Source organism: Mytilus galloprovincialis, chromosome 10 (genome assembly GCF_965363235.1).
Source record: "Mytilus galloprovincialis chromosome 10, xbMytGall1.hap1.1, whole genome shotgun sequence".
NCBI classification, from domain to species: domain Eukaryota; kingdom Metazoa; phylum Mollusca; class Bivalvia; order Mytilida; family Mytilidae; genus Mytilus; species Mytilus galloprovincialis.
The window spans coordinates 68,897,285-68,925,239 of NC_134847.1; the positions used below are offsets into that span (position 1 = coordinate 68,897,285).

A 27,955-nucleotide genomic window follows, 5' to 3' on the forward strand; every position below is an offset into this window, starting at 1 on the left:
TTCTATACCTACTAAAGATTCATCAAATATGGCGATATTTGCTGTTTATTCATCTAATTGAAAATTAATCATCTGTGAATTGGAATTAAAAATCTTGATACCTTACCAAGCAGATTGTCATGATCAATTAAAGGGGTTCATGAATTCGATTTCAATCATAATATGACCGAAATCATCCAAAACACATCATTTATAGATATGACGCACTTACTAGTAATTACTTCCGGTCGGATGAAGATTAAGAGTAAACATATAGATATTCTTCAGTCACCGTTTTGGGTTTGAACGAAGATAAGCTCTGTTTACTGTATTGTTGCATTCCAACATTTTACTCTCTCCTTTATTACCCAGGACTGATAGTTGTCCTACCTAAAGTGGTTATTGTACTCCGGCCTTCTTTGCAAAAAAAACATAAGTCGCCACACTAACAATCAATCAATCAACTAATGAATATTTTAGAAGTTAACTCGATAGAACGTGTTGTTCGTAACTGGATGTCTTTGTTCGTATTTGGACTTATTGAAAGTAAAATAACAAACATATCGAACCCCAAGAACATTCAAAACGGAAAGTTTTTTATCAAATGACAAATTTAAAAGCTCATATATATCAAACGAATGGATATCAACTGTCGTATTTCCGACTTTGTGTAGACATTTCGTTGTGTAGTTATTTATCACAGGCATAAAATAACTAACTCTCAACAACTATTGTAAAACAAGTTTATATACGATAAATAACCAAATATAAGACTATTTCATATTAAGAAAAATAACTGTTTACGAACAATATTTGAGGACAATTATTAAAAAAAATAACTTACTGTAATAATAGAAAATGGTTTTAGCAGAACAATATGGTTTAGGTTGGTTAGTCAGGTCTCTTGTACTGTCTAATATATTTGTTCATTCGCCAGAATTTGATTAAATATGTTTTCATTAAGGGTTTCTGAAACTTAAAATAAATTCATATCAAAATATATACGTAAAATATGATATATTAATATGAAGGTACATAGTAAACAAATTAAACTCATTTATATTTAATCATCTTTTTTTTCACAGAACTTTTTACTCATTTACCAATTGCTATTTATTCTAGTGTTTATATAATAACTAAATTCAAGCAATTATTTCAAAACAAATTTATTGAAATATAAAACAAAAATATGTAATACTGTGTTGTGTTTAATAAACATAACTATTTGAGGTCAACGGTCAATTAAATTAATTTACATAACTTTAATAAACTGAAATCGTTTTTACAGTACATTATCATCTAAATTGACCCTTAACCTATTTGAGACAGTTTTTGTTGCGAATCTACTAATTTATAGAAAATAGATATAAGGTATAACTCAAAAACGCAGTATAAAAATACAATTATACAGCTAGATTTGAATAATCAATTAAGCAGGAATAATTTGCACCATATTTGAAATAAAAGTTATATCGTAAATTCATCCTTACGTGAACTTCTTTATGTTGTAATTTTCATTTACTGTTATTACTTAAACGTATTGTTTCCCTGCTTCTGGTATAATCATAGATAAAATTTAACAAAACCAATTAAAAAATATGCGTTACATCTTTTCAAGAGTAAAGCTATCTTAAAAACTCTTATTTTTGGATGTGATGCAACTTTCTATTTCAATTATTTGAACAAAATTCTAAAGTATTATCAATAAGCAATAATATCGTACAGTTTTGATAATAAGAAGCGGTGATTTTTGCGTAAGGAAGTTACGTTAATGGTTACATCCTTACAAAATCTGTCTTAAAGTAGGCAAACTTAATACGTATTAGATAAGTGAAAGAGTAAATACTGAGAAAGTTTTGATTAACAAGCATTTAGTATGTGCTTTGGTAAATATGAAAAAGAAAATTGTTAGTAAATAAGAAAAACATAATCATAGTATCATATAAACAAATATGTACACAGCACGTAACATATACTTAAAGGTACAAGTCTATATTCATATAAATCATCATTCGATTACCATATGCAAAAATCTTATTCTGCACACAGCTTATTTCATGTTACATGTTGAGATTCAATTTCTGTAGCTTTAAAACTTGAACATATGTAAATTATTTCTTATCGATTTATTTAACAATAATTCAAAGAACATTGTAACAAACATCTATTCATAAAGTTACTATAAAAAAAAATATAAATAAAACAAACAACAGATGGACGGAAATGTCGGTACTTTTACCATGGTTTAACATTTATTTTGACAGGCTTTGGTAGAAATTTTCTGTTTGGGACACTGCTCTCCCCATTACCGAATGCACTATTTTGATTGAAATAGATATCAGCTTGTTCATCTGCGTAGTACTCCATTGGTGAAACTGGTCTCCTTAAAATAAATCCATCAAATGTAAGTTTTGGTGCATAACAGGGTGCTAATTAAACCAGTTTACGATATATATAGAATAAAGGACTTTTTGTTTTTGATACTGACTTTATCACGGTAATATATTAGGTGAGCCCGATATCATGATTCTGCTTGGAACATGTCTTTAACAATTACGAGTATAATTGTATCATACCGGTAAGTCAAATTTCTTTATTTTTCATAAATCATAGAATGATGGGATATGAATCAGCAGATTTATCATGGTCAGACATTGTTTTAGAAGTTCAACATTCTAATTATGGGTGGGTGGATAACATTCCATTTATACGCTCAGTGGTCATCCTTATCACATAGATTTCAAATCATTTTAGGAAAGCACTGTGTAAGCAGAATGTTATTTACAGGCATATGTAAATTTCATTTTGTTTTATTATTTGATTTTGCCATTGATAAGGGACTTTCCATTTTGAATTTTCCTCGGATTTCATCTTTTTGTGATTTTACTTTTTATATTCCATCAATAAATAAATCTATAGTATATATGACAAAATATCAAGTCAAGGTTAGATGAATAAATTTACAAAGATTCAAAGCGTAATTGTATGTAATGACATATATGTTTTGTTTCATCAATATTTTTTGGGTTAAGTAAACTATTAATGGTTTTCATAACTTCTTCATGGCACAGATCTTGTGAGTTAATATTAACTTTATTAAATAGTTGTTTTCTATAAAAAGAAAAAAGTGTGTGCAATAAACAAGGAAATGATTGATTATGCGTATCAAGAGTTGTCAATACTCACCGACCGAGTCAAACGTAAAGTTTCGAACACTGTTTGCGATTTTGATTTGACTTGAATTTAATATTTGCAACTTGACGCATTAAACCAATTACTCCGTGCTTGTACTTTGACATATACATGTGAACTTTTTAAACATTGTGACTTGGAGGCAAAGCTGTTTCATTGGAACGAACACATACCACATTTTTTATTTCTATTTGTCATCATCATTGTCGTTCATGATTTTTTCCTTTACCCTTGGTGTGCTGTTATTCTGATTATAATTACCACACATATTTTTTTCTGCTCGACAATAATGAAGACAATAATTTATGTATTAAGTTATGTCACTTCTATAATAACTTCGTTTTATTTAATGCTTACTTTTTATTTCCACACCATTTGATAACTAAGATGAAAATAATCAGAACAAGAAGAACGCTGATTACTACTCCTATAATCCAGAGTTTAAATGTATCAGAATCTGTAGTATCGGAACTAACATTACATTGGGAGCTGCTTTCAACATAACATGCCCCGTTCAGTACACACACATCAGACTATAGAAAAGAAAGGTCAAATTAACAGGGTTACATTCCATGAAGAATAAACATTAAATCCATTAATGTATTTAGTCATTAATATACGATACATCAGCTTTAGAAATTCAATAGTCAAAACGTATACACAATTTCAGGAACGTTGTGTTTATTCGTGATCTGCTGTTATTTTTGGATGCATTTCCCGAGTCATTTATTACAATCCGATTAGTTCAAGACCCTCTTTATTTTCGATTTGAAGACGTGCTATTGGTTCACAAAATGGTAATCTTTTCATTGGAGGTGGTTGACATTTAATACAAAAGAGCTTGGTAGTGAAGCATTATCAGAGATTTTTATTAATTGCTTATCTTCATGCTTATTTGAATGTCATCCTTTTGTAGATTCGGATACGACAAAGTAATTTTTCAACCCTTTTCAATATTCTGTAATTGTTTCGAGGCATCAACAATAGTTTTTTCAAATGTGACCTACCGAATAAGACTATCTACCGGGTTTGTAATAACATGAGCAACACGACAGGTTCCACATGTAAAGCAGGATCTTCCTGTACACCTGTAATCACACCCCTCCCCCCCCCCCCCCGTTTTCTTTTTTGATTAGGTTCGTGTTGCTAAGACTTTATTATTCTATGTTGTTTTTGTGCACTACTTTCTGCGTGTTTGTCTTTTTCTTTTGTAGCCGTTGCGTTATCAGTTTATTTTTTATATATTCGTTTGAATGTCCCTCTGGTGTCTTTTTTTTTTCTCTTTTTTCACGATCTGTGTCCCTTCAATCTATTTTTATTATCAATCTCTTATTCATTTTGCCTCGATATAAAGTTTGTATAATGCTTTACTGTGAGATATCAACAACCCTGCACACAACCATAGAACATAAGAATAATTGTTTTATTGAATAATCTAATAGAAATATGTTCGCAAGCAAACACAGACATTGTACATTGTATTAACGATATCTTCCTGAAGATAATTGATGCATGCAAATATTTTACCTACCCGTAACTGACAAAACACATATGTATCCGTTGTGGTACAAGTGTTACAAGAAGAATCAAACATTACAACTGGAACAGAATCACTGAACTCAACGCCGTTGTTAGTGACTGAAACAAGATAGACATTGATGCCGCTTGTACTTGTTGTCGACCTTTTTCTGCGTCGTCGATTGGCTGTCGTAGAACATCTTATTTCCCCCATGTTTTCCATTATGGCAGTTGTAAAAATATATGAACCAGTGGACGTTATCTTATTATCTATGATCTAAAAATTATAATAAATGAAAAAAAAATCATGTATGTATTGCTTTCCTATTACTCTTTTTCTATATTAAAGCTTTAGGTTTAAAAGCTCGATAATATTTGCTTCGTGATAAATCTTTAAAATATCGATACCGCTAGTTACCTCGTATGAATTTCATTCATCAATTTATTCAGAAGGTATGTTATTATTGCAAATAAGAAGGAAAGTCATATATGAAGGAGGATCTGCTTACACTTCCCAAGCGCTTGTTCTATCCAGCATTTAGTAGAGTTCATGTTGCTTAGTATTAAATGTGTCTATGATGAATGTCTAACTGTTATTTATTTGTAAGTCTTTCTTTGCAATGACAGCGTAAAATTGGTTCAATGGAAATATATTAAAAAAAACGCCGAACAAATTAATCCTAGGTCTACTTCTTTATATCGTATGTTTTGGAAAGGTCAATGTTTGTTAAATGTTTACCTCAGCATTTTCTATACGACATTTTATATCGTTTGATATATAGAAATTTTCACCGAACACTGAAATATAGTTGCAGGCTCGAATTCCAGTGTCACACAATGAATCATTTGACATTTCTGTAGCAAGAACAGGCGGTGCAGTCATATTTACACGACAATCCTCACCAGTAAATCCAACATAACAATTACAAAAACCTGTAACATGCACCAAATGAAACAATGCAGTAAGTTCTATTTCAAATTATAAAATTATAGCCGTTATCTTGCAAACACATCTAAATATTGAGTATTCGTTAATCCTTTCAAAACACGCTGAACAGCTGTGATCTCATTATGAAGTAATAACATTTTGAAAGCAACAAATCTAACATAAATTAACAATTTGACGTACACTCATTTTTTATATTTATTATGTCAAAAATCAAACTGTAGGCAAGACAACTTCCCTAAAATTGAGGACGGACAAAATATCTATCTACTTTAACGTCTTCAATAATAAAACCATGCAGCATAATAATTTTTTTTCAACTTAGCCTTGTCCATCTAAATTATAATGACAAAATTGGTGTGTTTGTATTTTGCCATGCAATAATTGTCGTTGGAATCAACTAAACACATTCAAAAATAATTATTCACAAATAAAACAAGAGCCATCTGAAACACTTCTATCTTAAGAGTTTTAAAATCAATAAATTTTTAATGATTTTAATTTTTGCATTCAAAGGGCAAAAAATTGTATCATCACGCCTTCTGCATCTTTTATCAGTTGTTAAGTAAGTAAGATAAGTTTAAAAATTTGTCCGAAGTAACAAAGTTAAATGTAACCTACTGTGCTCTCGGTTGATAAACATTTCTCAGAACTTGGAAAACGAGAATGATACTCGAAACATCATATACTAGTACAGTTTTTTATTGGTTGATATCTCAATATCAATTTTATACTTTTTTACGACATAATATTTAAAAAGAGTTTAACATATTTCACTAAAACGTACCTTCTACACAGTCTCCATTTTTCACACCATTGTATTTACATTCAAATGGACAATCGTTTTCAGTGATCAGCTGGGCAATACTAGTTCCATTTGCACTCATTTCTGAATATAGGCTGTTGTTAGTACGGACTTCGTTAATACATTGAGTTTTAAACAATTCAAAGGAATCGGCCATGTATTCATCTGTTCCAGCAATCTAAAAATTGGAACCATGTCTTTATGATAAATACTATTTTGAATATCTGAACTTTATTTTGAATAAGATATGGGAAATATTAACCTATTTTGATTCTCCGAGCATAAATATTCCACTTGATTCTTTCCTAAATAATCAGTACTTCACAGAACATAATATCAAAACGAACTTAGAATACAGGCTAGTACATATCCTTGAATTGGCAATCAGCTTCAATGCATGTACTTTTTATACGGCCATTTTAGAGGGATGTGATATCATTGCTACTACTGATGAGTTATTTACAAACGTTTTACGGTATACACCATGGATTGGTTGGCAGGTAGGATTTGTCAAGTTTCAGTTGATAGCAGACATGGTTTCGCTATATATTGTTAGAAATATGTATAGCTGTGGACGTTTTTTCATCCCAGGCATTGATTACCTCAGCCATATTTGACACAACTGTTTTTAATTTTGGGTCCTCAATGCTTTTCATCCTTTTACTTGTTTGGCTTTCTAACTATTTTGACCTGAGCGTCACTGATGAGTCTTATATAGACAAAACGCGAGTCTGGTGTATCAAATTATAAGCCTGTTACCTTTGATAACTGTTTCTCTGCCAATAAACCTAGTTTATCTCCGTTTTGAGTTAAAACTATTCGCTAAATTGTTTTCTTTTGATTTGTAAATACACAATGGATTTGGCCGTTTGTAATCTAATTTTGTTTCTTATCTAGATCTTAAAATAATTTATTTTTGAGTTTGAATGTCCCTCGGTATTTTTCGCCCCTTTTATGTAGCCTTTGCATATAAGGGCAATATAGGATATATCGACCCAAAGAAGTTTATCGACTTTGGACTTCGTCCTCAGTCGTAGAATCTGTATGGTCGTCATTAAAATGTATTAACGGCCTTGGTTTGAAGTATCCTACTACTTAACGACAGGAAACAGTGATAACTGATGAGACATTGGTGCCGTTAATGTTATTACCCTTATATTCACAATACAATTGGAAATTGCAGATGAAGCATTGACATTAGATATTGATGAACAGGCATCAAATAGAATAGATTCGCTGAAGTAACTGTTACATGCATCATCAGCAGCAGATTCATTCCAATCATTCTTCCATCCTGGGTCCTGAAAAAAGTTAAAACATGCTTTTTTATGCTTTCAACCCCACCGGTTGTAACTTGTCTTTCTGTTAATTATCTAACTTGATAAGGGCGTTTAAAAGAAATGACATTTAAGTCTTAAAATAAATGAGGTCAAACATTATCGGGAATACACGTATCGTTTAAATGAACAAACGGAACATTGTTTTTGAATAAAATTAATTTTGATGCATGCTTGTACAAGAATGAGGTTATTGTATATCTGCCATATCTTTTACAAATTATGGATTAACAATACTCTCCGCATCGTTTTTGACTTGGCTTTCCAACTGTTTTGATTTATACCAGCCTCACCGATGAGTCTAATGCAGACGAAACGTGCGACCTTTGTACAAAATTATAAACCTTGTATCTTTAGTGACGTTTTTACTCATGATCTATATATTTGTACTCACTACTACTGGTTCTTTAATATATGCTACAATGTCTGGTGAAACATCAATTGTGACATCATCATCATCGTCTGCGGAGCGTTTGCTTCGAATTGAGCATGGTTCCCTTCCCCAATTTAACGGGGGGCAGGTCGGCATAGTTTCTTTCCAGGAACAATCTACATTTGGCGACAGTCCATCCTGGGTTGAGTTCATACATGAGCAATACATAAAAGACTGACTCAGTTTTTCGGTTCTTTCTTTCTCCATAAATAAACTGTCATTTGCGGGAACACTGTAATCAAAACCCGTACTTTAAATGATAAAATCATATTGAGGATTACATTACCTGATATTAACGCAGATCGTTACATAGAAAAATCACTGTACGACTGGTTAAACTTTGTGACGTAAGAAGCTTGTTTCATATGCACATATTTATATATTTTTAAATTAAATATGAGGCCTAACATACAAAACAAAACAAGATGGTTTATACAAAGGTGCTTCTTTTAATGAAAAAACTTCTTATGGTACCATATGATTTGTTAGGAAGTATGGACAAATTACAAGATCAGTTTTTATCAGTCCATTTGCATGTTTGCCAAACAATTAACGAAAAACAAGCATGTAACACAGCAACAAACATCAACCACTGAATTACAGGCTCATCACTTAGAACAGGTACATACACAATGTGGCGGGGTTAAATATGTTACCAGGATCACCCCACCCCCTAAACCTGGATAGTAGTCTAACATTACAACATAAGAACAGTTATAAAAGTCAGTTGAAAAAGGATGCGCCCATTAGATTAGAGTTCTTTTTGTGCACGAATTAGGCCGTTAGTTTTTTAGTTTGAATTGTTTGACGTTTGTCATTCCAAGGACTTTTGTAGCTGCCTATGCGGTATGGGTTGTGCCCATTGTTGACATCATTACGGTGACCTATAGTTGTTGATTTTTGTGTCATGTTTTCTCTTTTGAAGAGTTGTCTCATTGACAATCATACCACGTCTCCTTTTTATATCTATTTAAGGAATGACTGTAATATTTTTATTGTCTATGACGAAATAACATAAAAAATGTGGTGCACACTGAATAACGCGAGTAGCGTATTTCGAATAGACTGACACAATATTACAGTTATTTCTTATAATTTAATTCTAAATTCCATTTTAAACCGGCGTTAATCATTAAAAAACGTTCATGACGTCATGGTCACATGACAAAATTGTGTCCATGATATGATAAACAAAACGACATCAGCCAATCAGAAGACGCGTTACATCCAAAATTAAATTATATAAGGATAAACGTTGATTAGACAGCAATCAATCGAGAAGATAATAATGAGGATACACTACAATTCAGTGTTTCATCCCTTCTGAAGGAAACTTAAATGAGACAGAAACCCAACAGTAAAAAAGATTTTGATGATAGAATAATAATTACAGGGTCCAAACAATTACAAGAGAAACAAAAAAGAGAGGTAAACATTATGTCAGTGTTTTCAATGATGTTTGAGATATATACATTCACTCATTAAATTCTAGGGCAACACAATTTTAACCTTTCTCACAAAGATTAATATATGTAACAATGAAGGTGTTTACAATTAAACAGTGGTTCTATATAAAAAAAAAAAAAAAAAGAGAGGATGTGCTATGATTGCCAATAAGACAACTCTCTACAAGAGACCAAATAACACAGAAATTAACAACTATAGGTCACCGTACGGCCTTTGACTATGAGCAAAGCCCATAATGCATAGTCAGCTATAAAAGGCTCCAAAATGACAATGTAAAACAATTCAAACAAGAAAACTAACAGCCTAATTTATGTTAAAATTGAGCAAAAAACAAATATGCAACACATAAACAAACGACAACCACTGAAAAACTGTCTCCTGACCTGGGCCATACACACACATACAGAATGTGGCGGTGCTAAACATGTAAGCAGGATCCCAACCCTCCCATTACCTTGGACAGTGATATTACAGTACAACATAAGAACGAACTATAAAAATCAGTTGAAAAAGGTTCAACTCATCAGATGGACAACAATACTAGTGGACGTTGACGGGTACTTGTACATCCCAACAACAAAAAGACACTAGGTACACTGAGAGTACTCGCAGTTAACTGATAGCTATTTCAAAGCCTCTCACAACTCTCAAAATCATACATCGAAGACTAAATCATCAATACGTACACATCCAACTTCCAATGGATTTCGTGTAAATACGTCATAAACAGTCAGAGAAAAACATGACCTTGTGTAATGCCATGTTACAGGTATCGACAGATTTTAGATCCATAAATGTGTATATAACATACAAGTAATATTTAGTTTGCCTCTAATTAACTGATAACAAAATCAATATTTATACCAATAAAACAATAATCAATGATCTTATTACAGTGTTGAATTGGTAACTATTTAGAATAAGTCTATTTAACGGATAGACAAGTTTACCAGGATCGTTTCTGAATTTTTGGGCGCTTTATCGTTATACCGTTAGATATAAGTTTTCTACAGGTACAACTAAACTTCGAAACCAAATCTTTATATTTATGGAAAAATTTAGTAAAAGTTTTAAGTAATCCATGGTAACGAAATCCCTGGCTTAATAATTTACCAGCTATAATACATAGATTACGTTCGTTAAAATAAAAAAAAAAGTCACAACAGACCCGGGCATAGCGAACGAGCTGTGAAATATAAACACTGTAAGATGGTGAAAAAGGAACATCACTATCTAAAAATTGAAATTTAATTATAGGTAACGAAAAATCGTCCCTTTTGTCGTAAATTTTAGTGTGGAGTTCCCGTTTCCGACCAAAATTATTAAAAGCTAGGAAAGGACAGTTATTACCATTTCAATTTGATGGATTTAAAGTCAGTTCCTTTGGGTAAATTTCAGGAGTATATTGAGAAAATTCTTGATTATTTAACGAAAAAGTATCATCAAGATAGCGGTAAATGTTGTTTACTTTATCATATAATGCAACTTCATAACAGTACAAAAACAAGTCTGCTATTAAAGGGGCGCGATTAGTGCCCATAGGGATACCAACAAGCTGTTAATGACTTTGCTGTCAACACGTACATAAATATCATCAAGGAGAAAATTAACAGCCTCAATCTTCTCATCACACCTCCAGTAAGTGTACCTAGCACAGTTCACTTTCTCATCAGAGAAGAAGGCTTTTAATGAGTTGCAGTAAATACATTTGCATTCGGATTTACTAAACGACAATGTAATTAAGTAGGAAAAATGTGTGTTTGATAAGATAGTGTGAAATTGTAGTGTAAAGAGTAGAAAAATCAAAATTGTAAACAGAATCAAAAGGGCCATCAAAAGCACATAATTTTCTTAAACATTCAAAAAAAATGTACACTCCAAAAATAGTTAATTCCACCATGCGTTTTCCATTTGCAATATTGTCTGCATTCTGTAGAACTAATAATACTTGAATGTACTAAGGGTACTAAAATGATATGAACATACACATCAAGTTTTTAAGGTATTCTTCGGTTGATGTCTAAAAATTTAAGATCTGGGTTTTTTTGTAAATATAAATGTCATTGGGCCTTCATTCCAGGGTGTTTATTGTACTTATTGTATATTTTCTTAAGAATATATTTGAATATATACCGCCAAGTCCTTGCGAAAGTCGTTGCATTATCATACACTACTCCATCGCGTCCAGTGAAATCATCTTCATAATCTCTATTCCACGTTCCGCATAAACCTTCTGTTTGATATCTATCGGTTCGAGACATAGAAATATATGCATTTATTCGTCTGTTTAATGAGATCCATACATACACACGAGATCCCGTTGGAAGAGCGATCTGCAAATTAAAACATAAAACAAGTGAAAATATGAGTATTGTAAGACTTGATCAAAGTTGCCAGTTATATAACACATCGCACGTACAAATTAAGATTAATTATTAAATGAATATCTGTTATGCATTTCGAGAAATACTCTTTAAAACCATCCACGTATATTTTACCTCATATCCACCCCAGCGACTGTATACTTCTAAATATTCATTTCCGATTCCACAGTTTAACCTACGAATGATCCACTTGGTAGGTTTGCCACATCCATAAATAATAAAAACGTCAGATGCAGCGCGCACCGCTATAGCGCAATGTTCTGTCCAAGTATGATCTTTTTCATATCTTCGTTGGATAGTATGAACCTTAAAAATAATCATATTAAATATCTCCAATTCTTACATGTCACGCATATACCTTGTATAACATTTCATAAAAGTAGACAATAATGTGGCTTTATTAAATAAATATCTTAATTACAGGAATGACTATACCATTGTATATAATATTGCTGTTATCATATATGATGGGATATGCAATTTATTCTTTTTCAAATCTATGTGTCAATCAATATGTTCATAGTTTTTTTAACTTGATAGATGTTAGTAAGGATTATACCTTTTTGATTGATGAACAATAATCGTAAGGCGTTTTCTTAAGTGATTATTTGTATCAACTAATACGCAACATACCTGACTGTACGTTCTCAGGAAAACATGCACAACAATCCTTGGAAAATTTCAAAACAACACAAATAAAAAGTTTGGGTTGACGCGTAAATTTTCTGTTTTGGCATACTAATATGTTTGGTCTATTAAAGGTAGTACATTTATTAAACTTGTTAATTGAACAACTCATTTCAACGACGAACATTGTGCACATGTACATATAATATGCATTTAACCTGATAGTGATTACACTATTTGACAAATGAAATACTGGTGTCTCGGTTTTTAATGAATTTGTGCTTAATGTGTCAAAACTATATGAGGGAAACCAGCGATCAATTGTTTGCTTCGCGTTTAATTATCAACTATTCGAAGAAAAACATGAACATTCTGTGTATTTGTTCAAAGTTTTGTCCTTCGATATCAAAACTGTTGATCGTATGCATTCGGCAATCATATTAATTTTTAAAATGAACTATAATAACTCTAGTTTGCCTACTGGTTCCAATTTTTCTTTGGGTCTAACTCCATGGATTATTCCAGTGTACATAAGGTTATGCCCGTACCAAGTCTGGTTTATGTAAGTTGTTCTATTCGTTTGATGTATGAGCTTGTGATTGTGCCATTTAATAAAAAAACTTTCCGTTTTGAATTGTCCATTGAGTTTTTTGAAGAATTTTTTATTATTTTACTTTTTTTCATACTTTTCAAAATAATCATATATGTGGAACCATCATAGTGTGTTTGCCAATTTGTAGTAAACCCCTTCCGATAATGGGGTGTCTGTTCGGCTGGATATGTGTACAAATACTCAGCCACGTCCGGTCACAATAGGGACATTTAATTTCACGCTCTCTATTCAATTTGATGTGTATTGAAGAATGAATTTCATGCTCTCTTTTTCCAATTGTAGTTTAAATTTACTCTTTCTTAATCCCGGACGCCATCTAGTACAGGACCGGTCCAGAGTATTTATTGGGAATTTACCTCGTCCTGAACATGCAAAAGATATTTGTCATTGGTCGTTTCACAACCAAAATTCAATAACTTCAACTGCTTACCCAACCGGAGCACCTGAGATCCCCCAAGTTTTGGGTTAGTTTCGTGTTGATCAGACTATAGATTTCTACGTTGTGTTCTATGTACTATTGATTGTTTGTTGGGAATTGTCATAGTATTGTCAGTTTATTTTCGATTTATATGTTGAATGTTCCTCTTGTATCTTCCCCGGGCCCCCTACCAATTGGAATTTCAAACTTCTGCATAACACCAGAACGATTGTCTTAATATACCCCTCATTCATCTTCGTTTGACGAACCATTTTCAAAAATGTACATAAGAAATTTTATATACTACCATTCCCTCAAACAAAGTCCGAAATGATGTAGGTCTATACTGATAGAAAAGTATAAGTTTTTTTTTATTCAATTCTCTGTAATATGCATTTGAGTAACTTGTACTTGCTGTTTACTGGTATGAACAATTTTTATGTACAGGCAATTACAACCTATTTACAGATCAAGACAACTTTAGTGTGAAACAAAAGTTCATTAAATAAAACTATTTGTTTTTAAAGTTTACCGTACGCAACGCCTTTGTGATTTAAAATAAATAAATTTAAAGTCAATTACCAAATAGTTATCAAAGTTACCAGTATTATAATTTAGTACGCCAGACGCGCGTTTCGTCTAAAAACATGCATTGAGTATGACATAGAATCTGAAAATGTAGAAAATTATTATTAAAAATCCAAATAAATTTCAAATTATCAAACGAATAACGAGTTATAAACAGTAAATGAATAAAATTATAGAATAATAAATCTTTATGATATTTTTACATATATTGTCGTGTATTATAAATACCTCTATTGGTTTAGTTTTGTGTCTGTAAAGGACAAATTCTCCCTGGTCATGAAAATCATACGATCTAAAAAAAAAAAAAAGAACCACACATAGTTTTTATAGAAGTTATTACATAGTTATCAAAGGTACCAGGATTATAATTTAGTACGCCAGACGCGCGTTTCGTCTACATAAGACTCATCAGTGACGCTCATATCAAAATATTTATAATGCCAAACAAGTACAAAGTTGAAGAGCATTGAGGATCCAAAATTTCAAAAAGTTGTTTTTAAATACGGCTAAGGTAATCTATGCCTGGGGTAAGACTATCCTTAGTTTTTACAATTTTTATCCTATGAGGTTTTAGTATCATAGTAATCACTTGTTTATATACCACAGAAATAATGTGCGTTAACATAATTACAAGTGTTGTGTTTTGTGACAATTTTCAAGTAATACTTACAAGTCAACGAAAACAGGAATACTGTTTGGTGTCAGCAGGAATGGCGACTGTTTAAAAACAAACCCAACAAACGTTTCAAATACGATATCAATAATGACCGGGTTTCTTAAAGATGAAAGACTGAGGCACTTTCTGTTTGAATCAGAAAAGGTTTTCCCGCAAAGTAAACCTTTTCTTTTCATTGCATCTGCCATTATGAATTTAAGTAGACTGATAACTGTTGTAAAATTTCTTCTCAGGGATTGTCGTTGAAGTACATATAGTTTCACAGTAAATTTTCCTTCATCAAGTAGAGACTTGAAAAGTTAAAGCCAGTTTTGACACCCATTATTTTATTTAGTGGCATTTTATCTAGGAACAACAATATATTATTATTATAGGTCATATAAAAACTTACTGCCAATCAAATGTAGAAAACCAAGGATCTGTACCAGTAAAACACCATCCATACCACCACCAGTAATCATCTGTTACATTGTCGTTCACTACATGTACCTGTGAAAGAAATTTGTGTTAAGAGTTGCCTTTTATTTTGTAGTATCATCATTCAAATAATCTTACGAAAAAGTATATAACGATTAAAGATGAGTAACGATTATCAGGTTGTCTGTAAATTGATATTTTACAATCTCAATTTGCAGATAACCTGATAATAGATTTATCGGGCTAATTTGCGTTTTTGAAGTGTTTTGTTTTGCAGTAGCAATTCGGAAGATGACTTGATAAGTTCAGATCAAACTTTCAAACGTCGGTTCAAACATTATGACGTCGCTGATATCTCCGGGTCAAAGTTATTAAGGCCGGTTCAACCTATTTGACGTCACAAAGCCGTGATATTCAAGAGCTGAACAGAGTAGACAGTTGGACTGCCGATAATCACAGATTATAAACGTTTATGTGCATGTTCTGTTAAGGTTAATTTAGAATACAACAATAACTAAAATTCACACTTTTTCGGTTAAAATTGTATATAAATAGTTTTAAAGAACAAGATCAAGAAATTGAACAAGGGGCTCTGAAGAGCCCGAATCGCTTAACCGTAATTTGATGCTTCAATCTGTCATCAATAAAAAATATTTTTTTTTTCAATATAGATATTTCGAAGTGGCTTAAAATTACCGTTTAAATATTGGATCTGTCATATTTTCTTTAAAAGCAAAAAAAATGCATTTTACTGCTACGTTCAATTTTAATGATAGTGGCTAGGTTTTTTGACATACAAGGAAATAAAATCCATCAATTATATAAGTTTCTTAGTACTCTGAAACTCATTCCACCCAAGTTTGGCTGAAATGGATTTAGCAGCTTCAAAGAAGAAGAGATTTTTTAAAAGTAAGCAAACTAGATGAACAAATTGTGAAAAATTGTCTTTAAACGGATTTAACTCATTAATGGTTCAATTGAAAAATAAATTCATACAAAATAATATTTGTAGATCTTTCTTTACTGTACAGTTTTGCTGTTTCTAGTTTATCTTTATCTATAATGGTATTTAAGATAATAACCGAAATCTGCCAAAATTCCTTAAAGTTATCAATTTAGGAACAATACCCTTAACATCCGATACCCGATTTGCCTGAATATTTCAGTGCAGGTAAACTTTACCTAACAAATACTTAAACCTCTTGCGTGATTTGCCACAAATGCTTTAGTTCTTGAGATATTAGTCAAAAACTGCATTTTACCCTAAGTACTCAAACTTTACAAAAGGACAACTATAATTAACGCATGAAATGATTGTAAAGTGTACATGTTCGTCTGGCAGGGTTTATCTATTCTTGGCATATTTTGTATGGTTTTCGGATCAATGTTAAGTTTTACTGGTTAATAGGTCAACTATATTAAAAGCATATTTAGTGTATGGATGATTGTAAGTTGTACATGTATTTCCAGTTTGGTTTGTCTGACCTTGATCCGATTTTCATGTATCATGTTAAGTTTATGTGATAGTTGCAGTAAAGCTATATATTTAGGACTATCAACATAATATCAGTGGTTAGTAAAAAAGGCGAGACATATCAGCGTCTGCACACTTGTTACCAAATATAGGATATAAATGTTTATATAAAATTTGTTATCAACAACACAAAGCAAAAATAGACAACATGTACTCATGAAATTTATCTTTTTTATACTTGGATTATCTTAACATAATAGCTTGCTCTTCACTTGATCATCTTATTGTGTGTATCTGCTATAGTGAGCCCGGAAATAGGAGAGTGTCCCCTCTTGAGGATAACACTTTCGGCTGATTTATCTCCCAATCACTTGTAAATTATTGATGTCTCTTTCATTGATAACTGTGATTTCAAAATAATTTCCAATTTGTAATATCATAACAGAAAGTTAACCTAGTATTGCTGGGTTGACTTATAAAGATGTCTGTCTGTCAGAAATGTTATTGATTTAGAAATTTTAGAGAACTGTTCAACACAAGGTTTTTACTTGAATAATATGACAGGTTTACGTGAACATCGTCAAAGAGACATCAACTCAGAGGCACAACTAGATCATTGCGAGGTTAATAACTTCCCTATGAAACAATAAAAATAACAAATATAAGAGGTCAAGATGCCTATATTTCTAAATTAAAATTAACCCTTACGTTCTGGTCTAATTTGTATGTATGTTGTTTTAACAGGAAAAATTCAAATCTAGTAATTTTTCTCATTAGATATGTTCAAAACAATTGTAATCTTGCATTGAAAGAAAGAACCTGATTTTTTTAAGTTATGTGTAACGGTAAAATTGTTAAATATTTCGAGCATGGCTTTGAATGTATAAGCATTACTGTTGTAAAGTGATGACTAATAACAATGAAGGACATAACATATCTAAATTTGTTAAGAACTATAATATCATTTTAAAATAAGATGATTACAAGTACTGAGAAAAATAATGATCAAAATGATAATATCGATAACAATTGACACAAACCGTGATCTCTGGTAGTTGATAATAAAACCGTAACATGTCATTATCAGCCTCTGATTTTTGTTTTGTATTATATCTACTAATACTGATAACTATAAAAGTAATGACACAAACCGTGACTTCAGGTAGTTGATAATTGGACCATATCGGGTCATCGTCAGCTTCTAATACTCTCAATTTAACTTTTGCTTGGTACTCCTGATCCGATGCAGAGTTTTCAGGTAGGTTAATGTCTAAAGTTTGCCACGCCCACTGTTGCCATCCATCAAGTTCCAATCCACACATTGACGGTTTTGTCATTTCGGTGACAGAATTATTACAGTACATTGGAGCTCCAGCTGTAAATTGTTCATTAAAGTCAAATAAATCTAATTTGACTTTACATGAGTATGATGTGTCGTTATATCGACAAGCTATTGGAACGGTTGTCCATACATATAATGTTGCTGATTCTCCACTTGATATTGACAGGTAATTCGGCCACATCTATTTAAAATTAAAGAATATGTTCAAGTTTAAAGTGAAGTGAACAAAAATTAAAACGAAACTTTATTCATTTGTGATATAGGTTTAAAAAATGATTCTAGTTTTCATTCTCCAATTCAGTATTTCGACTTAAGAGGTCATAGGAAAGCAGCAAATTATAAAATTGCCATTGAAGTTTCAAACATGTATTTCTTACTATTGTTATGTCCCTTAATTCACAAAAATATATGATGAAATAAGACTCTGATATTAGATATTGTTTTGTTAACTAGCTACGTAAATATAACATGGACTTGATTGCTGAAATATGAAAGAAAGGATCACTATAAATAAAGTCGAAAGTAGGCTACGGACGTTCAAATCTCGTATAATCAATATGAAAACCAAAAACTAAGGTAAAAACAAACGATTTGGGAGATTCTAATGAACTCCAACTTCAAAGAGAAGCAGCGAGAAAGCGTACTTCTACAGGTTAAGGTAATGCATTACTTATCCGACTTTGGAATATTGATTTTTGACGACTACATACGGGTACCAATGTATCTAAAATTTTAAGACAGCGAACAAAATATTGCTTAAATTGAGATATTGACACATTATATATGTCACCAGATTCGTGATGGTGACCATAATACGATTGTTGTATCGATGTTAGCCGTTCTTTCTCATAACTCTATTACATCAGCTTAAATAAAAAGAAACCCCTGTTTGCTAGATATGTCATCGAGGCAAAGGGGTTTATTGTTACATTAAGTTGGCAATTGGAAAGTTGAAAGTGGGAAGATGTGATATAGGGTTAGCATAAGGATTATTTTTAGTCAAATTCACTGAAGTTTTGCCAGAACAGAGTCTGTGTATATCTATATGTTGATATAAAAATAGTAATAAGCTAAGTTGACCGGCTAAAACGGTAAACAGATACAATGTTTAAGTTCATTGAAATAATTATAAAATACGCACGTATATGTTTAAGACAACATTGCTTATTAAATAGTTTCATATTAAAATTTGAACAGAGATTTCCGTGCAGGAAAACTGCGTATATAGTCCATTTATGATGAACAGACGTGAGGAAATATGTAAAATACAGTAATAATTTTAGATCCTGAATTTTGGAAATCAGAAATTATTATTAACCTATCAAATTCACAAGACATTAGTTTGTCAGATACAATGTATCAGTATTTACAAACCTTTTTGTCGAATATAATGAAGAGTATTTGAAAAGAAAACAATCAAATACTGCCTCATTTTCAGATCGTTTAAAGTAATTTAGTATGATATAAGATAACGGATTGTTCGCAAAGATTTTTGCAACAACAAACTTTGATTTTAATGCGATTTTTTTAAGTGTTTTGAACGGGTTTGGCTCGTGTCCGATTTTACTCAAAACCATGTGTACGATAAACCTTTCATGTCAAACTCGTCAATATCAACATGTTTATGATGTTAATATAACATCACAGTTAATCTCCTTCTACTGAAAGTTTCAGATTATTTCGTCCTAGTCATTAATTAATAAAACTGAAAATATTTTGACTAGATTAAATTCTTTCCCTATTTGTACAATATTGGAGATCAGATAGCTGCTATAAATTATTCAATCTAATTCGTTAAATAACAAAAAAAATGCAAATACATTCATCACTAGGATTACATCAATTTTGCCACACTTGTAATCAAATTAAACTAGCTAGTACAGAATGCAATATAGTAACAGAACCAACAATAAGAATTTATAGAATGATTGCCAATGAGCAGTTATAGACCAACGACGAAGATGCCATATTTCCTGGCAGATATAGGTTCCTTTTTTATATTCTTTTTTCAAAATAACAAAATTGAAAATACTCTGATATTCTGTTCTTGTAGATATTGTATTCGAAAAAGATATCACATACATTTTCTATGTCTTTTGTGTCTTCCATAATGCCGGTTGTTTTTCGCCAACTTTTATATTTGTTCTCTCTGTATTATCTTTTTACATAAAATCATATTTGTACTTACATCTAAGCCAGCGTAGTAGTTCCAGCTCTCCATAAAAGCCTTGTTTGACGACAAATGAAATCTTATTCCACATTTTATCTATAAGTATTTTGAATCAAGATGACAGGTTAAAACAATATACTTGTTTCCTTCTAATTGATATTACAATAATGGATTTGACATCATTGATAATAATAAGAAACTTCTTCGATAAATCGACTTAACATTGATATATTAAAACAAATTCTGCCACTTGAAAACTTCGTCATTGAACAGAAGTTAGTAAACAAGTATAAAAATAAAAATCTGTAATAAACTTATATTAATAATCTCAAATAGTTACACATGAATTAATTATATTATTTACCAAATTATTGGAATTAAATTGTTTCTGATAACTCAAACGGTTCACTTAGTTCATAACAAAAGTAACTAAATCAATCAGTATTTTTCTATATATTTTGTGCTTTATTTCATTTAAATGGGACAAACTTGCTTCACTAAATAAATAATTCAGTTGACTTTTAAGGCACAAACTGTCTTATGAAATAAATATACAAATAAGAGTTAAGCTATTTTTGGCAATATATACATATTGATTGTAATATTTCCAAGGGTTGATATATATTTTGTCAAAGTCAAACGAAATGATCTTCAAAATTCTGCCATTTTCTTCCTGCCTACTGTACTTCTCCAACTTATCATGATATATAGAGTGGTCATTGTTACTGGACCGTACGTAATTCGTAAATTCTTATTTTTCTGTGTTCATTATGTAAGATAGTAAATTCAACACTTATTGTTTAAAAAGGCAGAGATGGTGAATTCGAATTCTTTCGAGAACAGTGAATTTCGCTTGTTCGTTAGATTTAGTCTAAAAATATATTAATAACCACTGTTTCAAAACTTTTTTATATTTATTTAAATATACGCGTACACTTTTTTTTATTAACCTTCAAAATAGACAATTAAGAGTCATTGTTACTTTTCATTCATACAACAAAAGATTACAAAGATTAGTTGTCAATTTTTTCTGCATCAAGTAATATATATTCCAACAATAAATGTCACTTCAAGTTTAAATCCCCGTATATAGTATTCGGGATTTTTTTTCATAGCGTGTACAAGTTCCTGACGACTATATTTTTAAATTATTAATTGGATGGTTTGTTATCTGTAGGTTAAGTTTAGGAGATAATAAAAGTGGAAAATAAACCTACAAAATTTAAAAAAAACAAAGGCTACACGACCATTTCACTGTTTATGAATTGGGTTCGCCCAGCCGAACGAATTTAGATATAAGTTTGTTGAGATTAACTTTACTTTGACAAATTTATACGAAGTTCCTTATCCTTTATTTATTAGATATTTATCAAAAATCGAAAATTCATGACTGTCGGAATGAAACACTCGAATTTTAATTTCATGAAAAGTTAGAACTCACATTGATTCCTATTTTTTTCTCTCTATGCATCCAATCGGTACTCTTTAATCTGCCATCTGTGTGAATATTGTCGTATGCAATATCTGTCTTTGTAATAAACTCTTCATTGTCAATGTACCATTGGATATCATACGTCATTGAATTTAAGAGAGAATCATAACTGTTATAGTAATAGTACCCAGAATAGACATAGCATTCAAACATCAACTGGTGATCTTCTGAGTTCAAATCGTACGTTGGAATTGTAGGACTCGCATAAAGCCAGTAAATGTAGTCTGTTATATTCAAATCAACTGTGGAAATTCAAGTTAAACCAACCATTTACGTCGTTAACAATAAGTCGACAACAAAATGTGAATTAACGTGGTTTGTATCTAAAGATAATTTTATCTTTACGAGTTGACAGATTGTTATTGTTTTGTGATTTTAAGATATTAAACAACATTTATGCCACAGTCTTGTTTGTACCTTTTTTATCAGTAGTTTGAACAACAAAAATATGTATGCTATCTTTAGTATTGTGCGTTATTGTAACTTATAATTAACACCAACGATTTCCTAGAACGAAAAAAAAAGGGGAAAAAAAATACTGAATCGCTATGTTCTTAACTTTTACTATGATCTCTTTTTTTTTAGATTATAAGAATCTTTTATGTTTTACAAGTGCTTTGAGTTTATGTAGTTGAGTAGAAAGAGAATAAATAATGTCAAGGTTCTACGTTATAGACTTTGCCTACAAAAAAAGCGAGTCGCATGTAATCCAGGTTTCTACACTTTGAATATATTGTAGCTACGAAACATCATTGCGTTAGAAAAAAACATCGATAATTTATAATTCTGTAGGTTTTGTTCATTTGTTCATTACTAGTATCTGATTACTTTCACAACTGTTTAAACTATCTATTCATATTGGATTTTTGTTTTAACAAATGTAATCAAGGTTTTTACACTTTGAATATATTGTAGCTAAGAAACATCATTGCGTTAGAAAAAAACATCGATAATTTATAGTATATAAGGTTTTGTTCATTTGTTCATTACTAGTATCGGATTACTTTCACAACTGTTTAAACTATCTATTCATATTGGATTTTTGTTTTAACAAATAGGGACTTCGGTGTCTTAGTGTTCTAAGTAGTCGAACGACTATATCATTACCCTGTCGACACCGACACGAATCCAGCTCGAGACAGGCGAGTTTGTCTCCAGGACTGATTAGGGTTGTTAGTTTTCCTAACCGAAATTGAAGCTTCTCCCCAGACACTACGGCTTTCTCCACAAATAAAACCTAACCACCACAAAATTGCGAAACTTAGGTTAAACGCGAATCAATCAATCGATCAAAGTATTTATTAATCACATTTATAGTGTTGCACCGCTATTTTTTCAGGGTATCTATACCTTAAATGAATGAAATACAAATACCATAAATATTTTCAGTAGAAGTCATCAGGGATGTGTCTGTAGAAGATGCTTCCTGCCAATAAAAACTCTGTGTTGTCTTTATATCTGATACTTGGGTTTCTAAACTGGTACTAGTTCCATGTAATATTGACTGATGATCAGATACTTCTGAGGGCGCGAAACTGGCATAGGAAGTTATAGTTTTAAACAAAGAAATTGCTTCATTGTTTGTTGAGGAATCCTTGGTATATAAATGTACAGTTGTACTCATTCTATCCAAAGGCTCCGGTGAACTAAAAGCAATGGCCGAAGATGATGGATTTACAGTAGTATGCATTGTGTTCCAGCTATCTACTGCCGATGATTTACTGTCATCAGAGAAAGATGTGATAAAAGTATTCAAATTCTCTGAACTTGACATTTTTGTAGTGTCTATTGGGTTAAAATTAAACGAGGATGACAATGTCTTAAAAGTTGTCTCTATGTTATCCAAATTCTCATGATAGGAAGACGAACTGCTTGTTATATCAAAACCATAATCCATTCTCGAAGACGACGAAACTAAAACGGTATCCAGGTAATTTACGATGTTCGAAGTGGAATACAAATTATGGGTCAAATATGAAGAAGCCGAAATTGTGGTCATATCATATTCATTTCGATAAATCAATTCCGAGGACATAACCGTATCTACTGATTTCCAAATCCCGGACGAATGTGACTGTACAATTGTCTCCATTCCATTCCAGTTTTCCATACTAGATGTCAAACTGTCCGTAAGGTCACCCATACTCGTGTAAATGTCTTCGGATGACGAACTTATATCCATGTGTACTTTATTCCAATTTTCAGATGTCGATAGACTATTTGTATTGTCTGCAGTTGATTCCAACAATGTTGAGGATGGGTCAATAGAAATTTCAATCTTGCTCAAATTATCCGATAATGTGACATCGTATGATGATGATGATGTATGAACTTCGGTTGTTGTCATACTGGAATATATGTCTTTTTCTGTTTCTATACAAATGATAAATTGTTTAATGATAATATCTGTTGACTAAATTGTCTAATTCTTAAAATTGCATAACACTTTATTCATATATAATACAACAATCACAAAGACTAATTCAGTCGTGGATGTGTATTCATTTATTAAGCTCCATCTATTGACGACACGAGATAAAGAAATATTACATCATTCTTGAAGTAGTAGTTTACTGGTTTTATTTTGATAACATTTTAGCTAATTGAAGCACAAATACAAAAAGAAAAAATGTTTAAGAATAATAAAATTGAGAATGGAAATTGGGAATATGTCAATGGGTCTTCGATGTAGCGAGAACATCCCGCACCTGGATGTTAGCCTCATCTTTACCCTTCCTAAAAATGTGTACTAGGTAAGTGAAAATACGTCATGCTAAACTCTAAAACATATAAATGAAAAAGAATTAAAAATGCATACAAGACTAACAAAGGCCAGAGGCTCCCAACTTGGGACAGTGGCATAAATGCAGCGGGGTTAAACATGTTTTGTAAGATCTCAATCCTACACCATACCTCTAGCCAGTAAAGAAACACAAAATAGTACGCACAGCAAGCAAAACTCATCATCAAAGAAGTCCGAGTCCGATGTAAAAATATGTAACAAAAGAAACTATGTAAAACGACCATGATAAACGCATTAACAAAGGACTACTAGCAGTTACTGACATGCCAGATTCAGACCTCAATTAAACTCATTTAAAGATATGCATTATCATATGAAAATCAAGCACAATTCCACCCGTTAGGGGTTAAGTATTGTACCATTATAAAATATATGAGAAGTATTTAACCCGAATCATGCCACACACTGGTTTTAGAATAAAGGTGTTCATTTCGGTTGCAAAGACCATATGGGTGAATCAATATTTCTATCAAGACAGGCCATCCTTAACGACCTGACAACAGTATCGTAACTTCAGATCTGTATATTCCATCTAAATAGGTCTGTTTAAAGGTTTTGTTAGCATTTGGTGGGAATGCCGACACTGTTGTGCTTCAAAAAGAATATTATCATAAAAAATTGGACGTGAATAACCCGAACCTGTCTGCATGTTGATTTATATTTACGAATGATGTCCCTATACCGGTGATAAAATTTCATACATGTTTTTACTAGTTTGTGATATCGAAAACCCTAACACGTGATAAAATTTCAATCACACGGAGATTCCTTTTGTTAAAATCAAATACTTAATCAGAAAAGTTGTTTGCAAAATACTTATTCAATCCTTGTTAAATGTTCATAGTTCATAGTTTTATAAAGAAAAAAGCAAAGATGTTAAATGTATGATTAATCGAGAGAGAACTATTTCATTCATAATCTTTAATGACTTGTATCTCAAAAACCAGGACAAAGAATTTTTTTTTTTTTTTTTTTTTTTTTTTTGTAAAAAAATCTTGTTATTTTAAGACAGTTAGGAAACATCATTAAAGCGGTTACAACAGCGAAAACAATATTGGTAAATGACATGTTATAAATGAACTTTTTATACCTGATTCATGAGATGAAAGGGGAAAGAGTAGTTTTCTCAAAAAAAACATTTTCAAACAAGTCTTTATTCATGCTTCTCGTCTGTGATTTTCTTTCGGCAAACTTTGATTGGTTTAGTCCCTTTAGAATTGTTTGTGTCAAATTTAATTTCAACTGTTCTCAACTGTAGGTGGTTAAAATATATTAATGTTATTACCTAAGCAATATCTTCCACACATTATAGGTTTGAGATACATAATATCATATCCTCCACATTTCATCACTGGTACAATCCAACTGTTGGCACAATCCGAGTCCAAGTGAGCTTCGCAAGCCCTCACATATTTTATCTCTTTGTCAACCGTAGGCAGTGACCCTATAATTATCAAATATGGCTTTATTTAAATAAGGTTTGTCTAATTCATCTAGAAATTGAAATTAAATCGATTGAATGTAGCATTTATTCACCTTGACATACTTCCATATATGAATTAATATACGTATATAGCATTTCATGAAAAATGTAAAATATATACGCCCTTCAACAGTGGTTGTCGTTTGTTGATGTCGTTTGCTGATGTGTTACAGATTTTTTTTTCGTAAATTTTTTTAACATAAATTAGGTCGTTGGTTTTTTCGTTTGAATTGTTTTACGTTTGTCATTTCGGGGTCTTTTATAGTTGACTTTGAGCTATGCTCATTGTTTAAGGCCGTGCGGTGACCTATAGTTGTCAATTTCTGTGTCATTTTGTCACTGGTGGAAAATTGATTCCTTGGCAATTATACCATATCGTCTTTTTGATCTACAATATGTGCTGGAATATGATAAAAAGTAATACTGCAATCAAGTAAAACCTTTCTTCCCTTCAATATATAAATGGCAAATCAGAAAATTCAGAAGTCAAAGAGTATGCTTTCTTTTTCAATCCTTAAAAATGTATACCCACTGTGCAAAACAACCAAACATAGATGTAAATGAGCTACGCAGATGTTTATAAGTATGTATGCTTACTTATTGTGCAATTTTATAACTGTTTACTTTTGCTATAAAAAAAAATCCAGCTCTATGTATATAAGATATAATGAGTTGAATTAGGTTGATTATAATACAGCATACTAAGTTTGTGTCAATGTATACATATATTGTTTTTGCAGCATTTTTATTTATTACAATTCACTTTTAAGTTTAAGTGAATAAATGCCGAAAGGGGTAACAATTTTTTGCAGCTTATACTTACCGTTCATCCAGATTGGATTATTTGTTCCGCACTGTCCGGGCAAAACAGGTGAGTTTGCCAAAGTATAACTGCCATCGAATCTATACCATCCATAGTTGAAATACATTGACTCACATTCGTTAGAGATATGACTAGAGGCATTGTAGTCTGCATGTCGAGTTGGGTCATATAAGATGACGCTGTAGTTCGAACAAGGATCTAAAGTGGAATCTACAAAAGAGTTCAACTATTCCTTTAACTTTCCAAGCGTGAGATGTTAAAATCATATCATTGAGAATTAGAACATAGTTTGGATACATCAATTATGATTAAAATGCAAACTTAATATCAGTTATTCTCCTCCCTCGCAATGTGATGAATATCGAAAGATCATTACTTTTCAAGGTAGATAACTTTCTTTTTTTATGAGAAATTATGGATGTTTAGAATGCGGCACTTATTACTATAATTGCCAATATAAATGCATCTGACATTTATCACTCTACTTCTTTTTTTTTTGTTTATCTCATTTTAGGAATATTCATTGATCAGACAAAAAATGTAAATGCAAGTAAAAGTATATTATATTAGATAATTGGTGGAAATTCAATTGTAAAGAAAATTTCAACAAAAAGTAACATGCTCACCCATACAATATCTGCCACAGTTCGTCATGTCATATTCAGGTTTCAGATGAGCAACGTTGTATCCATCACAATGCATTACAGTAACATTCTTACTGTTTCCACATTCGGTACCATTTCCTACCGTGCATGCTGTCAGTGTGGCTATTTCACCATATGCTGTCGGGTAAATACCTAATAAGGAACAAATTTAGATATAACAAAAATGTAGTTGATTTTAATTGGAAAGTATTTAATTTGTTTAAAACGCTTTAGTAACATTAAATGTGTTCAAGATTTACTTTCAAGTATCAACATTTAAACCATATTAGGAGAATAAATATTATTCACCATGCAGCCAAACAG

The 27,955-nt window shown here is 31.5% G+C and overlaps 2 protein-coding genes across 2 annotated transcripts in view; one reads left to right on the forward strand and one right to left on the reverse strand.

Moving 5' to 3' along the window:
• LOC143048243 (superoxide dismutase [Mn], mitochondrial-like) overlaps positions 1–27,955 on the forward strand; it is a 368,265-nt gene that overhangs the window by 117,732 nt on the left and 222,578 nt on the right. The gene's annotated exons all lie outside the window — the stretch shown is intronic.
• On the reverse strand, positions 709–23,394 carry LOC143048235 (von Willebrand factor D and EGF domain-containing protein-like). Its single transcript, XM_076221791.1, has 15 exons — positions 23,253–23,394; positions 21,828–22,120; positions 20,405–20,482; positions 18,026–18,397; positions 15,375–15,472; positions 14,536–14,599; positions 12,176–12,367; positions 11,811–12,010; positions 8,172–8,442; positions 7,592–7,741; positions 6,423–6,618; positions 5,429–5,622; positions 4,703–4,966; positions 3,529–3,704; positions 709–2,362 (listed from the first exon to the last, which is right to left on the reverse strand). Exons 1-15 carry the CDS (start codon positions 23,275–23,277, stop codon positions 2,215–2,217), a joined length of 2,721 nt encoding a protein of 906 aa, XP_076077906.1. The 5' UTR covers positions 23,278–23,394; the 3' UTR covers positions 709–2,214.

What these genes read in the sequence shown, in the direction of transcription:
- LOC143048235 (XM_076221791.1), bottom strand. Translation starts at nt 23,277, where the DNA reads ATGACTTCTACTGAAAATATTTATG. An exon ending in TTCTACTGAAAATATTTATG is followed by an intron (nt 22,121 to 23,252) that starts GTATTTGTATTT and finishes GAATTTCCACAG; the next exon opens with TTGATTTGAATATAACAGAC. An exon ending in AGAAAAAAATAGGAATCAAT is followed by an intron (nt 20,483 to 21,827) that starts GTGAGTTCTAAC and finishes AAATACTTATAG; the next exon opens with ATAAAATGTGGAATAAGATT.